Below are 18,095 nucleotides of genomic sequence, written 5' to 3'. Positions count from 1 at the left end.
CGAATGAGCTCTAACCAACTCAACTCAACCTACACCCAAGCAAACTTGGCTCGACCTAACTTGACTTGGTTCTGATTAGGCTAGGACCAACTTTAGGGATGACAATGTAGGCTTGGTACGACGAATCGGCTTGCAAATCCACTAAAAAAGTGCAGTGTAGGCCTATAGATTTTGAGCTAGTTAGTTCGCAAAAGTTTGACATGCATAACCCGCAATTTGTGCGGCCCAAAGGGAGGGTAGACTAGCTTACAGACTCGCATAATGAGATGTGGTTTTTTCTTTTTACTGAAGAACGTGAGTGGTTATGAAAACTACTTTGGTTTCTTTCTTTTTTCTTTTTTTTTCTTTTTATTAAAGCATATTTTCGACTTGGGAATTTTAAAAATAATGGAATAAAATTTAGACGAACTCAATGATAATGGAACAAATTAGTATATTAAACTTAAAAAATGAAGAAGAGTATTTTTAATATATAGTTTTCTCTTGCACAACTCTTTGACAATAGAGATAAAGGTGAACTATAATAATATACAAGATACTAAATAAGTTTTGACATCCTCCCACTATCTCTGAAAAGTCAGTCAACTTCCCCTCTTATTTATAAACAATACCTTAGGACGTTCCAATATAAGAATAACCACAAACTTAAGTTTAAGATTTGGTCCTTATAGAAAAATCTCACTACGACATGTCCATGTGATATAGAGAGGATCTTAAATTTAAAACTCTAGATCTTAGACAAGGCCATGGGTCTTAGAACTTAAAAAAAAAAACGATTTTAATAAATATAAAGAAATTAGGTTCTAAAAGATTGAAGTATAAATGAAAAAAGTTATAGAAGAGTGACTCTAATGAAACTCTTGTATCAGAATAAATTTTACAAGAATGTCTTGAAAAAGAAATACCATGGTAGGATTTGTTTAAAGTAAAAATAAAGTTTTATTATAAAAGTCTTACATTATACATAAGTTACGACGGACTAATAGATAAGTGTAATTAACCGGTGACGGATGAAATTATCCTTAATGTAATTGTTATAAGTTGATGGAGCTGAAAGTAAAGTCTAGTGATAAATTAGGAAAACGTATTTACACCTTTGATGGGTGCAGGAAGCAATTGTCTTTTGGAAAGAGCTTTTCGAAACGAGTTTTTTCACATTTTCTCTCTTCTTCCTTTGCAATGTTCTCCTCTCTTCCTCTTCTAGTGGTGGAGGGTGTTTGAATCTATTCTTATTATTATGGGGTGCAATTAATAATTATGGGGTGCAGGGGGCAATAGCCTAATAGCTGAATGTGAGGCCATCATACACATAATGAAAAGTGACCCACCATAATATTGGATCTACTAAAATTGAAATTACATTCTAGATTTTATAATCCAGAATTCATTAGAAAAACCATCATAGTGTATAATGAAAAGGAGAGCGAAGACCATGAACATGCAAAATAAGAAGGAAGAGGTGCAGGAGTAACTTTTACTTTTTTAGAATAATTTTAGTGAGGGTGGTTTGGAATTTATGGATTTTATGGGGTGTAGGAAGAAAAAAAGAGAAATACAGAAAAAAAAAACCCTCTTTAAGAAACAAGTTCCATGCTGGTCCTACATTTTTCAACTTCTAAACAACATTCCAGATTTTAAACCTTTTTAGAAATGTCATTTTTTAATAATACATGGAGCGTTGTAGAATAAAAATATTTTAAAATAATTAAAAACTAATGTCGAATTATGTATTTCGGAAAAATCTTCTATTTTTTTTTTAGAATGTGCAATTTTGAAAGTTTTTTATTACATTCCAGGTATTATTTTCTGAAAATGTAAGAATTTTAAATGATTATTTGTATTACTTCCCTATAATAGAGGGATAGCAAGGTGTAGGAAGCAATTCTAAGGTGTAAAAGGAAATTGCCTCGAAAAAAAAAAATCTACTTAGGCTTCAATTAATTTATAAAAGGGGTGATAGCCATTGGTCACGCTTATCTATCTATTATGTGACCAACGAGGTCACAATACGTACAAACACAATTTTTCTATCCTAGTTTTGGGGCATTGGACTTAGCTTCAAAGACAATCTTTGAATTCTAGAAACGATAAACTTTGGAACCAATTGTTGTTGGTTTATCCTTCCGATTGATTAAAGGGAAAAAACACAGTTAAGCAAAGGAATATAATAGATTGATAGTATTTCACCCTTCAATTGCGCTAACTAACCATGAAATCTCACGAATGGTTCACGGTTTAAATTGACTTCATATACTGAAAAAAAAAATGTAAGTTCAGAGAAAAGTAAACTGAGTTTGAAACTTAAATTCTAGACCATTTTCTTGAAATTTATATTGAAATCACATTTTATTCTAAGGGTGTGTGTTTTTTATTGGAACGATTTGAAAGAGAAGAAGATGATTGATTTGAGAATGAAGTTTATGTTGTATTTTTTAAGGGATTTGGATATGATAGTAGAATGAATTTGAGAGTAAATTTTGTGAAAGTTTGTGTACGATCTAATTGATCTAACTAATAAAAAATAAAATAAAATTTATGAAAAAATTAGATTACAAAATTGTTCCTGGTGTTAAATGTGGTATAAAAATGATAATTAAACAAATTGTAATTAATTTTGAATTTTTTTCTTCATAAAAAAAATATTAATGATATTTATTATTTGAAAAAATGCTGGAATCAAATACATCCTTAATGGATTTGAATAAAAAACAAACCACATTAGAATCGGATACATAGCAAATGAAATCGGATAAATAACGAATGAAACCGGGTAAATCAAGAAAAAGTTAGGAAGTTGAAATCGAATACAAGTACAACCATTACTTCTTCATAATCACACATGTGAGTGCTATCTCCATGAAGGAGCAACAATGGTGGAATGATGCAAAGTTTGGACATTCGGTGAACATGAAACATACTAACACAGGAGGGAAGGGAAGTAGAGTGCATCAAACATCAAATGGAAGCGAAGTACAAGGTTATAGTAGTAAAATGTCAAAGTTCTCTCTCAAATCTACTAAAAACAGAGGGATCCAAAATACATCACAATCTCTCAAATCGTCGTTTTTTATTCATTTTCTTTCATCGAAAACAAACACCCCTAACATTCGTAGATCATCGCTCTCCATCCCTTCACTACAGTAATCTTGTAGAAAAGAACACACCCTTAGGCTAATTAATTGTAGATGACACACCGGTGACCTCAAAACCAATGTAATATTTTTTTTACTAAAATTAAATAATAAAAAGATCATATTTATGTAGCACAAGTGAAAATGAGATGAGTATATTATTGATGACAACTTTGTAACAATAACCGAAGAATAATGTATTCACAAGAAGAAAAATGTTCAAAAACTCTAAGCAACGCTTCTTCTAACACCGGACAGATAATTGACACAATGCTTTCATCATAAACTTTTTTTTTTTTGAGTGTGTAGGTATGATATAACCAATTTCCTTTTGTTTCTATGAGGTGGTCGATAACTCCAAAGTTGTAAACTAAGTGTTCAATCTACGAATGCTTCTTTTGTTTCTTATCTTGCCATTGTTTGATATCAGAATCTATCCTTGTCTTCACCCTGGTCTTGAATCCTGGATATGGTTCATATCCAATACTAGATTGGAGAACCTGCGAAACACAATAACATCAAATCCACCTTGTTTCAGTTGTCAAAAAGACTCAAGTACAAATATGCATAACAAACAATTACCTCAAGCACCACGAAAAAAGGAGCCATCAGAAAAGCTTGGGTAAGGTTGTCCAAGAGAGCTGGTGCACGTTTCTAAAAGAGACAAACAATGGTCAAAACATAATTGGAATGTAAAACCTCTGCATCATGGATATAAGTGATGGAATAAATCCCTTACCTCAAACACACCATGACCAATAAACTGTCCAGTCCAACAAAATACCTGAGCAGCCAAAACAACCTGTGTATTGCCATCATAAACAAGTTACAGATTTGAAAACGTACGAGTACGGCATTGTGTTCTTGTCTTTCACGAAATAGAAGATGCACTCACACGATGAACAAATAAACGATGCTTAAACATAGCAAAATAGGAACATGTATTTAATCTAGAGCATGGTTAGACTAAATTTCACAAACTCAAGTTTGAAAGAACTTCATTTTACAAACTGAGATGTCTTCTTTTCCTTTCATTTCAAAGCGAGTGGCAAGGTAAGATTAAGACAATACTCAATTTCCAATTTCCAAAGCCGACCCAATTGAAAACCAAACAAGCAATTCATTAGGGTCTCCCAATTAAACCAAAGAAACCATCATCGTCGGTTGGTAGCAAACTAGCAATTCAACTCTTATTCTATCTATTCTACTACATAAAGACAACATTTTTTCATATAGTTAGGGATTAGCTGATGAGAAAATGAAAAAGAAAAGAACTGAGAAAAAAAGTCAACCAAAACCGAGCTTTTTTCACTCTTATACAGGAATAATGTATGTTTGCTTCAGAACACAATTTCCTCACTGGCAGACCTCCAAGTTGTAAGAGTTGGGAAAATGTAAGAACAGGCATATCAGAAACACAACATCTAAGTAAATCTACCAACAAAAACTATCATAATAATAACTGACATTTGTCAGAAAAACCTAGGTATGTATCTGTTTGTCAGTCTAATTCTTCCTTCTCACAGTCAAACCACATCCGACATGCATTGATGATCAGCAAAGTACAACGAGAATTCAAACACAACCTGAGACTCCAAACACCGAAACAAACGAAAAACAATTCGCCAACGGCCCACATATTTTTTATTATTCTTTTTATTTTCCACAATCATCTTCTTTTCAAAACTCGGTCAAACATTAAAAGCGGACATATCTACCAGCACAAAATCAAACAACAATCATCCATGTGCTAAAAGATTAGTCCCTTTCACTCTATTCTTCTCTGTGACGAATATAAATCTCGGAATTATCGAGGCTCCTTGGGAAGGAAACAGCATTTAATTCAACAACGAAATTCCGTACAGAGAAGAGACATAAACATAATCAAACCAGTTGAAAAGAGAGACACAAATACACAACACAACAAGTGAGGCCCAAATAGAAAAGGCCTTACTTTGAAGGGTATTCGTGAATTAGTATTTAGTACCTTCCAGGCGAGCGAATAGCCGAGGGTATTGGCGACAAAACTAGAAGCGACCCAGCAGAAGAAAGTGAGAAAAGCAGTGAAAGAACCAGCCTTTATATCCAAGGCCATGTAGAAGAGGGCGTAGAAAACGGTGGCGAAGAAGCCCCAATTGAGAACCAGCACTGGGGGAAGGAACCCTAGGGAGAGAAGGGTGGGGGTGAAGTAGAGGATGATTTGGGCGGTGAAAAGGATGGGCCAAACAAAGAGGATGTGGATGGCCACGTTGATGGGGTTGCTGTGGTAGGCGCCGTAGAAGGCGAAGTGCTTCTCTAGATCCAACAAACCCATTTTTGTTTCTGAATTTTTGATGAATGGTTCGTGAGAATTGGAGGATGAAATGTTTGTTATAATAAGTTTTTTGGGGTCAATGGGTTGAGAGAAGAGAGTTGTTGTTGAAGTGTGAAAACATGTGCTGGAGTAGGTTGTATTTGAAGGTTGTTTCAGCATTCTGGATGAGAACGCTGTTTTTCTTCTTTCCACGGCATGGGGCATGAACATGCCCGTGCTGACCTGGTGCCACACGCAATTGTTTGTGCCCAAGAACATACTTTTTCCACCACCACAACTTCAATTCAATCCTTACGCACAAATACTTTTCAAGGAAGGAAAAACGACAAACCAACAAATCTATGCCTCAGATCCCCTAACATTGTTTCATACAGACCATATTTTCCTTCAAATATATTTTTGTAAAATTTCTGATTTTCTAATTTTAATTTTTGTTTTAAAATTTTAATTATCTGTTATTTTAGTCCTCAAATCTCTTTTTACCGTTAAGAGTCACACGTGTACATATTACATATTTTTACGTTTTTTAAATATAAGTAATAATATAATTGCAGATAATAATAATAATGTAATATTATTAAATTAATATATAAAATAAATTTATATTTATTAAAAATAAAATAAAATAAATAAAAATATTAATTGTTGATAAATAAAAAAATAAATAAACAATTTTATAAAAGGTAAATAAAAATAATTTTTAATTTTAAAAATTTTAATAAATAATTATATTATAAAAAGTAAAATCAAATAATAATAATAATAATAATAATAATAATAAAAAAAAAAAAACGTGATACAGAACAGAAAATCTTTCTATATAACAATTGTTATAGATTTGGTTACACTATAACGGGATTATTAAGAAATCGTTTTCTGATGTCAATTTTCATGCATTTATCAAAGTGAAAGAGCAATCCACGCAGAGCATTAATTCAAACTTTCTTTGATTTCGACCTTTTTTTTATTTTATTTTTCTTTTTATTTAAGTATTTTTTATGATAATTTTTTTTTATTTTTAATAAAAGATTAAAAATTATATTAATTAACTTTATTATTACAATAAATTAAATTTCATACCAAATTACAAGAAACAATACTAAATTTATAAGATTTTAAACAAACATTTCCAACTTAAACACACGTTGTCAACTTAAAAATACACAATACCAACCAACTAATACGTGAAATCTTAGATTCAAATATTCATTCTACACATAATTATTGGTTTGATTTGGTTCTTCTTCAAAATTAGAAAACCCCATCTGTCAAAAAATTATATCAAAAAATATAAGATTAAACTTGATAACAAGGCAGCATAAATTTTAATGGATACTTTATATTGATTAGGAAAAAAAATATTACACATTAATTATTTATTTATAAACTATTACATACTAACTTTATTAAATGTAAAAAAATATTATTTGTGTTATTAATGTTATTTAATTTTTTGTTCTCCATTAGGAACTTATACATAAAGAGAAAAAAATATTTATATATTTGTATAGTAAATATTATTCACTTGCTTTTTTCCCTATTTTTTCAAACAATGTATAATACTTAATTCAAATTCACCTAAATTTAATTAAGATGGGTTAATTCCTATTTAATGCTAAAATAAAAAAATAAAAGAACTCATTGAAATATCACGAATGTATGATCTTCTTTTCTACATAATTCAAGAGAACTTTTTAACTTTTTTCTATTGTAATATCTTTACACAAGATTGGTATTAAAGTAAATAAGAAAAAGGGTTAAAAATGAAAAAAAAAATTATATAAATTTAAATTAATACTCTTTAAATATGAATTGCTCTACCTTATAATAAATGGGCAAACATTGTCATTCAAAAATAAATTTTGCTAATTTACAAAATGTGGCTTAGGCTACTACAGAAAAAAAAAATAGATTTTTAATAATTTATAACTTTCTTTAACTTTTAGTTTAGTGATGCGTATTTTGTTATTATTTTAATGATAATATAATACATTGTACTTGTCAAATTTCTTAGGCAGTTGGAAACGGTAGTAATTGAGATTTGATTTTTTTGTATTGATTAAAAAGACCATGATACTTTGAACAAAAAAAATTGTTAAATTTTGACAATTTTTTTCATTTTAATACATCAAATCTTTCTTTTCTATTCTCAAGTTACATCCGGTCACGTCACCATTATTAAGTTTGTAAAAAAAAATTGTTAAGAAATAATTTTTCTAATTGAAAATGTTTAATTAAGAGATTAAACTTATATAAAACTAATTAGAGTCTAAATTATGAATAATTAAAATTAAAAGACTAAAAGCGTTCAAAAAAATAGACTAATATTGACAATTTTACAAATATACAATCAAAATATAAATTAAGCCAAAATAAAGATAATTTGAAAATTAGAAAAGTTGGAGATGGAATTGTGAGAAATGAAATGGAAGTAGTAAAACCATAACGTTTGCACTCTATCATAGAATAGGCAAGTGAACACAAATACAAAACTTACTAAATAGTTTAAATAAAAGAAAGGAAAAACGTAAAATTGTATATTAATTATTTCATTATATTTAACCCCACAACTTAATTATATTTCTTACACAAAATACCAAAAGATGTATACATATAATTTTAATTTTGAAAATCATAAAATTGATTCTTAACATTAATACCTAAATGTATATTAATTAAATATATATTAATTATTACTTATTCGTGTTAAATAAAGCAATTAATAAGAATGCTTGGATATGCTAAAAATTCAATAAATTTCTTTAAGTTCGCATGTAATATTATTTGGTGTGATTCATGGAAGATAACATCTATCATGAGTTTCCTTTACATATAAGATATTTTACTCTTATTTCATCTTTAAAAATAGTGGAGTATAATAACTACATATTTAACCATACTTGTTTTAAAGCCAAATTGAGGTTATGATTAAGATAGTAGGGGTTTATAAAATTTTAAATCATAAATTTGCAATATAGTAGACTTTACTTGTTATAACAAAAATGATAAATCATCACAATAAAATAAATTAATACTTCATCAAATTTAAATTTACAAAATTGATGAACTTCTTATCATCCTAATCATAATAGATTTTAAGGATGTATCAGAGAATAATGTTTTATTTTAATTGATTGAAATTCACTTAAGATTTTTAATTAGATTTGAATTTTTTTTTCAATTTTTTTTTCAATTATTTTTTATTAATTAACTTTAATTGTATTTTATTTTAAGTGAAATTCATTAAAAAAAAGATGAATATTGATGACTTTTAATTGTATTCATTTTTAATTGTATTAAATTTTAATTTGGTTTAAATTTTATTTCAACATAATATAATAATTTAAAAAAGTGATTTCAGTGAAGAAAAAAACAATAATTTACACGATTTTTATAATTTTGTTTGATTGATCATATCAATCTTATTATGTTACGAATGGAATTTAAATGGTAAATAATATGAAAAATCATAAAATTTTACGATTTTTATATTTAAATATCAATTTTCACTATAAAAAACTTATATTTATTTTTATATATATAAATTTTGTATATTATTATTTCATTTCAATTAGATAACAGGTATGACATTAATTCACTTATACATGTCCTAGTATTATATGAAATATTTAAAAATATACAAGTGTAGGATGTAGGATGGTAACCAAACACTTGGTCCAAATTACTTCAAATAAATTGTTACACCTAACACATTAAGTACAAATGCAGGTATATCCACATACAAAAGTTTAAGCTTTAACTATAATATTAATTTTATGCTTGAAAATTGACATTAATAATGAACTAAACTTCTGTCACAAAGTCATATTAATTATTTATTTTGATAACAAAAAACAGTAAATTTAGTTGGGTTATACATAGAAATGATAAAAATACACGTTCACGGGTATTTGCCGATAAAATTCGCGATGAATAGCTGGTGTCCACAGGTATTGATTATTCACAAGTAGTAAGTATTTTAATATTCGTTTATAAATGAGTCGAATATGGGTATCATACTATTCGTATCCATAAAAACTTAAAATTAAAATTTAGTATTAGTTTTATAAGGTTAAATTTCATTAGAATTAAAATTATATTTTATTAGATTAAGTTTAATTAAAATTAAAATTTAATTTATATTTTATTTTATATATTTTTGTTATTTTATTTATATTGTAATTTAAAATTAATTTTTTTTTTCAATATTTGTGGGTGTCCACATATAACCGTGGGTTTTAAAATATTTGTAATAATTTTTAAACGAATATCCGATAAATAAACCAACAGGTAATGAATAAACTTTTTTGTTGCTGGTAGACGCTATTTGCACTCAATCTGTTTCTATCCCTAAGGGTGTGTTCGTTTGGGAGTGTGGATATGGGAAAGAATATGAAGATGAATTTTTGTTGATTTGGATGGATGAATTTGTGCGTTTTTTTGAGTGGATTTAGAGGGTAAAGTGAGTGAATTTGGAGATAAGCTATGATACACCGATACTTCAAATTGGATCACGTATCTGTATCTGACATGTATTATGTCCGATACTTTAGGATACTTTAACGATGTTTATCAATGAAATATCTAATTTATAAAATAGTAGTACACTACAATAAAACCTTTGAATAATGACAAATTTTAGTGACAAAAAATAATTAGTCACTATAAAGTAACCAAATTAACAACTAAAATAGTTCCAAAAAATTATAATCAGTCTCTAAATTGATAATTAAAATAGTTTGATGAATTGACTTTAAATTGGTCACTAACATTAGCTACAAGATTTTGACTACCAAAATAAGTAATCTCTAATTAGAAAATTTGGATTCACACATTAACAATCATATATTTATTATGTTTGTAAGAATTATTGTACACTTTTCATTATTCATATATCACGTATTTATCACGTATCGTATCCTATTATTTTAGAAATAAACGTATCGACGTATCGGATACATGTCGTATCCGATACACATATTGTATCTATGCATCATAGGAGATAAGTTTTATGAAAATTAGTGAAAGATTTGATTGATGTGATAGATAAAATAAATTGTAAAAATAGATAGAATTACGAAGTTACCAAAATATCCTTTATGAAAAAAGAGAATGATTTTGTAATTTGATGTTATAAAAATAATTATAATTAATTAATACAAATTAAAAAATATTAAAATTATATGAAATTTTAAAATAAAAAAAATAAATCTTTATGAATGTAAAAAAAAAAATTATACAATTAAATTTTAAACAAAAGTTTTACAAATAAAGTTAAAAAAAGTTAAAAAAAGTTAAAAAAAATACACACACACACAACACTACACGACACTGGCGTCGTAACCAGTGTCAAACTCCTTTATGCCAAGACACCAGTTACATAACCGATGTCATACACACACTTGCGTCGCACCGGTTAGTTAACTGGTGCACATATCTTATGCATTGCACTATAGGACTTCATCCCCATAACACGCCACCACCTCCTTCACCTAAGTCCACCACCACAGCCCACCACCTTCATCCTCTACCTCCCCCACCACACCCGAACACCTCATGTTCTTCCCTACTACAATATGACAGAAACTTTGCACGGGAAACAGGAAAAGAGAAGGGTATTTTTGTATTTGTCGTATATAATACAAGTATCACCCCACTTTTGCAGGGATGAATTGAACCATCTATCTCTCAAATCCATTTTCTTATTTCGCTTTGAATCAAAAAAATCTGTGTTCCCAAATTCCTTCGCACAGTACACCCCATAAAAAAACACTGCGTAAGTGATTGTGCTGAGCAAAATTTATTGTATTTTCAAACAAACAATCAATTATGAAAAGTTGAAAACTTATCACAATAATTTCTTTTATCTATTTTTTTCTCCGATCAATTATTTTGATTTATTTTTTCATAATTTAATTCTATTGTATTTGTGGTATATAAATATAATAACAATTATACATTAAAAATGTTATAGCAAGACTTTTTATTAGACAGTTTTTCACTGAATAAAATTATTCCGAAAGAATTACCAATTTTGCGCTATCAAAATAACAAAAACTGATTGAGAGAAACATTAATTATTTTAGTTTAGATTATATATTAATTTAAAATCAAATCAAATCAAATCATACATGTTTTGATGACTTCTTAATAAAAAAATAAACCATGAGTGAGGAAGCTAATCTAATGTTAATATTTTAATTATCGTTGAAAGCGTACAGCTCTTTGGTTGTTTGGTTTACGTCATCTCATACCTCTTATCGTATGTTGACATTTCGTATCGTATGTCATCAACACTCGATCCTAACTCGTGTATATTATTAATATTAAGAATCAGATTAAGAAGAGCTTTAATTAAGTTTCAAATATTTTATAAATTTAAATATTTTTAATTGAATTTTATTAAATTATTCTAATTTATTAAGTATCTTAAAATTTTTAATTTTTTAATTAAGACCGTGTTGCTTAATCTTTCATGCGTGACAAATAGTTATTTTTCTTCTATTATTTTGTTTATTTATTTCCAAGTTAAGATATATGAAATTTTATGACTAATATCTATACTTTTGACATATGAAAAAGATACATTTATTTGATAATATTATTTTATTTTCTGTAATTAAATTTGGTTTAAAATTTTTATTAAAATTGTTTTATATTTTATTTACAATATTTTTATCACTCACATATTTTTTTATAATTTAGTTAATTTTTACTAATTTAAAACTTTTAACCTACATTTTCTATTTTATTTGCTCATAATTTTGTAACTCAAAAAATTTGATTTCTTTTCTAATACTTTCATTATTTTTAAACGTTTATAATATATAATTTTATTGTTTATGAATCAAATTAACAAAATTATAATGAGAGAATATTTAAAAATGTATACATACATGCGATAACACTCTATTATTTATACTAGTAAATAATAATGTTACGAAAACTAAATTTTATTATTTTTGTTAAAAATATATTGAATATTAAAATCTTCATACTTTTTGATAACTTATATATCATCATCATCTCTAGAAAGACTAAAGGACTATTCGTTATCACCACCACTATTAATATATGTGATAATAATAGTTTTTTATTATATAAAACATTTTATAATAAAAATTATTTAAGATTAACAACAATATTATTTTATATTTAACAAACAATCTCATTTTTTTATCTTTAAATAAGTAAAGATAACTAAACAAAATGATATTGACAAAGATTTAATAAAAAAATAAAAAAATATTAAGTATTTAATAAAAAAATTAATGAACACTCAATTAAAATCATTTAAATTTATAAATAATTTAAAATTTAATTAAGCTAAACAAGAATGTTTAAAATTTTGGATTATATTCTTTAAATACCGAAAATAAAAATTGAGATACCGTTAAAAGTTGGCAATGAAATGTTAAATTAGAGCTAGAGATTGCAAATAAACTCTTCCATATGTGTATGGTTTGAATTTGTTTTTGTTTTAACAAAAAATCCCCACATTAATTGATTGGGTATAGGTACGAGGAATTCCAAATTTTTTAATTAGGTATGGGTATTGTGACATCCCATTTAAATAGAATACTTCTACTAAATAAAATGTCGCATAATTATAATATGGGTTAAATATGTATTTGGTCCTTCAAGTTTTAGTGAATTTTGGAATTAGTCCCTCTTCGAAATTTTATACCAATTTAGTCCTTCATCTTTAGAAATGCGTGGTTAAAATAATTAAATTCACGCATTTTTAAAGATGAATGACTAAATTGGTATAAAGTTTCGATGAGGGACTAATTCCAAATTTCACTGAAACTTGAGGGACCAAAAACATATTTAACCCTTATAATATTTTAGAGCACATGGCAACAGTATATAAGAATCCATTGAATACAGTCATCCATAATTATACTGGAAGGAAAAAGTTAAGGCACAAAACAATGCCAATAACATAATATAAAAAGGGCAACAATTTAGTAAAGATTTGCTCATATAGCAATTAAAACAATAAGGCAAAAGTGCCCACAAAAAGATGCTCCCAAGAGTGAAAACCAACCCATGCTAGACTAAGCTACAACATTTCCATCATCACTACGATCACTAGGAGTTACCATATCTAATTATATATACTACAACACCACCATGAGATCTCACCAAGAGACTCATGGAATTACGTTCATTCCATTCCATATCCATGTTCTCACACCCATTCCACATGATAACTCAAAACATTTCGTTCTCATGCCAAATACCAACCAGCCAACCAATCCATTTATCGTTTCACACCAAATATAGTAAACGTCCCATAAAAGCATACCAAACATGCATGATCACATACTTAGAGCTTGAAAGGTAAATAAACAATCATGGAACAATTTCAGGCAGTACGTGTTTTCTGCACGAATCTCGTCCAAGCTAGAGGTCTTCGCTCAAACGAAAGAGATTCACTCGGTCAAGCGAGCCCTTCTCGCTTAAGCGAGATTACTCATCGCTCAAAATGAAAACTCGTCGCTTGAGCAACAATTCAAGTTGAAACCAGGGGTGAGTTCCTGCTACTCTCGCTTAGGCGAGGGCCACTCGCTTAGGCAAGATTAGTAGGTTTCTCACCTGCTCGCACATGCAACACCATACATCCAACCAGAAGCACAAACAATATATTTGCACACGATCAACAACATTATTCAAGGACCAAGAACATAAAACAGACCATAAACAGGCAAAATAACTTAAAACATGAAACCCTAACTTCCCTTACCTGGACAAATACTAGAAAACGAAACAGGCACCTAATAGATGAGCACCACAACTCCAAGACGAACTAAAGAGCTGTAAAGCACGAACATAAAGACGAGGGTAAATTTCTAGAGACAAGCCCAAGACAAAACCAAGGCAACAAAGCTGGAAAGGAGTAAAGGAAAGGTTGAGGTTCAACTTACATGAAAGAAAGTGAGCACAACTAGCTAGGAGAAGGATGTGGCTCAAGCCCTAACAGAGCTTCTGTTTTCAGAAAGGGTGAAAGGTAAATGAATGTTGCTAAGTGAGGAGACAAAACACGTAGTGGAAAAACTATAGAGTTTTTCTGAAATAGCTAAAGGCTAATAGGCCGACTTGGGCCCCTTACCTACTAAAGTTAGGCCCATCAGTTTAAGACAGAAAAAGGGGGCTACAGGTATGGGGATGTACATATATGCCTCGTCCCCATCCACACACTCGCGATAATACATGTCCCCGTCATATCTCATCCCCGTTTAAATTATTAAAATATTCATAATCAATTAATTAACCTTTAATTGTTTGGTTTGTCATAAATTTCAGATGCATCTCCAAAATATTTTTCATCTCATCATAACCTTTATGCAATTATATTTAAATCATGTATATTAATTAAATATTTTTTATGTCTCACATTTGAATATTTTTACTTTTTTTAATATTTTAATTTATTGTATATTTTCCTTTCACATGAAAATTTTTAAGTGTTCAATAGCATAACCCTTTCATTTACAAGGTAATATAACAAATTTATCTTTTTTACTCTATTATTATTAATTTTTGTTTTATTTAAAAAATCTTTTTATTTTGGTAAAACAATTTTCATTGTCTCTTAATCATTGAGTATGTTGATATTTGAAAAGTTTTCTTAAATTTCTAAGGTATTTTTCATCTTATCGTATCTTAATTATACATTTATTTTTCTTTGTGCGGTTTCATTCAGTAGTCCTCAAATTGTTTCTAAGACACACATTTGATAATTTTTTAATATTTTTATTTATTTATTTTATCATATAGAATACTATTTTGATATATTTTATATAATTATTTTTTATTCTCTAACTCATTATCATACTGTAATTTTGTCATTATAATTGTATAAATAAATTTTATTTACTATAATATAAAAATTTAATGTAATTGTCTTGAATTTTTTTTATCACCATTCAATATACATTCAAGTTCAAAAGAGACAAAATCTATGTGAAAATTATATTATTATTAGTCTAATCTTTATTTTTTCTGTGATTTTAGTCAAATGATGTAGTATAACATTTATTAGTGTATAAAAAATAGATTCATTAAAATTTAAAAAATTGAAGTAAACAAACATTTAAAATATGTTTTTATTTGAATATTTGTTTTCCTTTTATATTTTTTTAAAAATATTTTTAAATTTTATCAACTAGATTTCATTAATGTTTATAAATTTAATAAATGTTTTGATTCTCATGAGATTTTATTTGGTATTTTAATTTGAAATGTATACAATTATAAATTTTTTCTAAATAGTTGATATTGAAGAAATAACTCTCCTCTTAATATTGAATATTTGATAATGTTATGTTTCCTTTACCTTCATCATAATTTTTTATTATTTTATAAAATTTAATTAATTAATATTGAAACAACAAGAAAGTAAGTACGAGTATGGATACAAATCTATACCTGTTACTAATTGAGGAGGTAGATGAAACAAAAATTTAATATCATATTAGATTTAATATATGGGGATGAAATAAATTTTTTCTATTAAAATATGTGTGAGATAATAAAACCCGTCCTTATCCACCCCGCTCTATCCTGTTGTCATCTTTGATTAGAGCTTAATTCAAAGTAGTTAAATTGTTTTTTTTTTTAATTAAGGAAGCTAAAGTGGACGTGAGATTTACGCTAACTGACTTTGGAAGTTAAATGTTTGAAAGTTGAACATAGATAAATCCAATGTTAAGGTTAAATGTTATGTTTGGAATGTAAAGCTGAATGAAAAGGATATTCATGAATGAGGACAATAGGGTCATTTTAATGAATTGTTGAGTAGAATTGCACTCAGACCCATTTGTTGGAATTATGTGCTTGAAACTGAAGGGTGGTTCTTCTTTGTGCTCTTATCCACTCTATCCCAATATGAAAGGACATAGTAGCAACCACTTTTTCTGCACTTTTTGCTCAAAGCAATGGCTGAAGCTGTTATGGGTTTCACCCTTTTCAAATCACATAATCTTGGCTCATCTCTACAAACAAGGAGGTTTCAAATGAACCACTCTTCAAGATTGGTAAAATGCTCCTTCAATATCCATTTTCATCACATGTTATGAACCAAAAAATGAAGGTGTTTCTCTCTTTTGCAGCATTCAAACTCTACCCTTTCCAACAGACCGTGGCAGGTACGTATACTTCATGTTGAAAGTTCAAACCAAGTTTACTATATTTAACCTTAGAGCATATGGATTGAACTTGAGTGCACAAAATTTATGTATTTGAAACCAAAATTTTTATAGCATGTTGCATGTTATGTGTTTGTAAGAAGGTGTCAGAGGGAAAGAGCAAAAGGGCATCTCTGTGTAAAGTGAATGGCTTACCCGATTGGCCACTTATGGCAATTATAGTTGAACACATGGAAGGACAGAGAGATTTGATCACTAGTAAATCAGTTTCCCATCTCAGTGATCAAGCAATAAAGAATGTTTGTAAGTCTCAACCACCAAACTCTGTTCTTTAATTTCTACTTATTTTTTCTTCTCTCCTAGGAATTTCAATTTGGTTTCTTAATTGGTATTTTTTGTTTCTGTTGTAGACACTTGGTACATAATGTTCACCGTTTGGGGAGGCTTATTCTTTGGTTCAATGAAGGTAATAAATCAAGGAACTTCTATGGATGTTTTATTTATTTATTTATTTTATGTAATATATGTTTGTTTGATACGATTTTAGGATCCATATTATGACTCTGAAGCATATAGGGGAGATGGAGGAGATGGTACCGGCAACTGGATCTATGAAAAGGTAATCCTTTTAATGATCAATTATGATTATTAGGGATCTAATTTTTTGTAGGTATATATCTTGTTGCCATTATGTTACATATTTTTAATGGGAGAAACTGTTTTTCCTGCATAAATTATATGCAGTACTGAAGATGACATTTTTGGTTATAAATATTTAATGGGTGTTGTTATATATATGCAGCAAGAAACGATGGAAGCAGAAGCCAGGGAAGCTTTATGGAGGGAGGAGTTGATTGAGGAGATAGAAGAAAAGGTTGAAGGGTTGAGAGAACTTGAAGAAGGTGTCAAGAAAGAGAAACTAGTCAAGTGATTCATTCTTGCATGCATACTTTTTGCTTCCACCCATTCTCCGTTATTGTGTATATAAATTAAGATTATTTTCTTATGCTTCAAATGCAATGCTAAATCACCATATAAATTAATGTGTGGATTTTAATTGTTTTCTCATCGGTTGGTACGAGAATTTCGATTCTTGACGTTGGTGATTTTTTTTTTTTACTTTCTATTTTTCTTTAAACATTTTTAAACTTAAGGTAAAAACCAGTGGTAAAGTTATTTCTCAACTCGATACATATATACAAATTTATTAATAATTTTTGTTTCACAAATGAAAATTAAATTAAAAATAATCTCAACTGGTATTTCATGAGATTCCGGTTAAGGCTCACAAGAATGCTAAGACCCATATAGAATTACAAGTTATAATCGAACCAAACAATTCCAAAATTAACCAATAAACCACCAAATCCTTCACCTAGCCTCACCTACAGTTTGACCGTTACCCAAAAAAACCTTCAAGAAATGTTATACAATTCAAACCAAGGCTTCTATGACCTAGCCTTACATATTTTAAACCAAACCCAGCACACATAACAC

General features: G+C 28.4%; 2 protein-coding genes across 2 annotated transcripts; one reads left to right on the top strand and one right to left on the bottom strand.

Moving 5' to 3' along the window:
- Positions 1–3,261: 3,261 nt before the first annotated feature.
- On the bottom strand, positions 3,262–5,728 carry LOC114164132 (uncharacterized endoplasmic reticulum membrane protein YGL010W). Its single transcript, XM_028048668.1, has 4 exons — positions 5,119–5,728; positions 3,871–3,933; positions 3,714–3,785; positions 3,262–3,631 (listed from the first exon to the last, which is right to left on the bottom strand). The coding sequence occupies exons 1-4, from the start codon at positions 5,701–5,703 to the stop codon at positions 3,515–3,517; spliced, it is 837 nt and encodes a 278-aa protein (XP_027904469.1). The 5' UTR covers positions 5,704–5,728; the 3' UTR covers positions 3,262–3,514.
- Positions 5,729–16,294: 10,566 nt separating this feature from the next.
- On the top strand, positions 16,295–17,655 carry LOC114164346 (photosynthetic NDH subunit of subcomplex B 4, chloroplastic). The gene is made up of 6 exons (XM_028048982.1): positions 16,295–16,487; positions 16,563–16,598; positions 16,742–16,901; positions 17,009–17,064; positions 17,146–17,217; positions 17,401–17,655. The coding sequence occupies exons 1-6, from the start codon at positions 16,389–16,391 to the stop codon at positions 17,527–17,529; spliced, it is 552 nt and encodes a 183-aa protein (XP_027904783.1). The 5' UTR covers positions 16,295–16,388; the 3' UTR covers positions 17,530–17,655.
- The last annotated feature ends 440 nt before the right edge of the window (positions 17,656–18,095 follow it).

This window comes from Vigna unguiculata, chromosome 9 (genome assembly GCF_004118075.2).
Source record: "Vigna unguiculata cultivar IT97K-499-35 chromosome 9, ASM411807v1, whole genome shotgun sequence".
In the NCBI taxonomy this organism is placed as follows: domain Eukaryota; kingdom Viridiplantae; phylum Streptophyta; class Magnoliopsida; order Fabales; family Fabaceae; genus Vigna; species Vigna unguiculata.
This window is presented reverse-complemented; position numbering and strand designations above follow the sequence as displayed.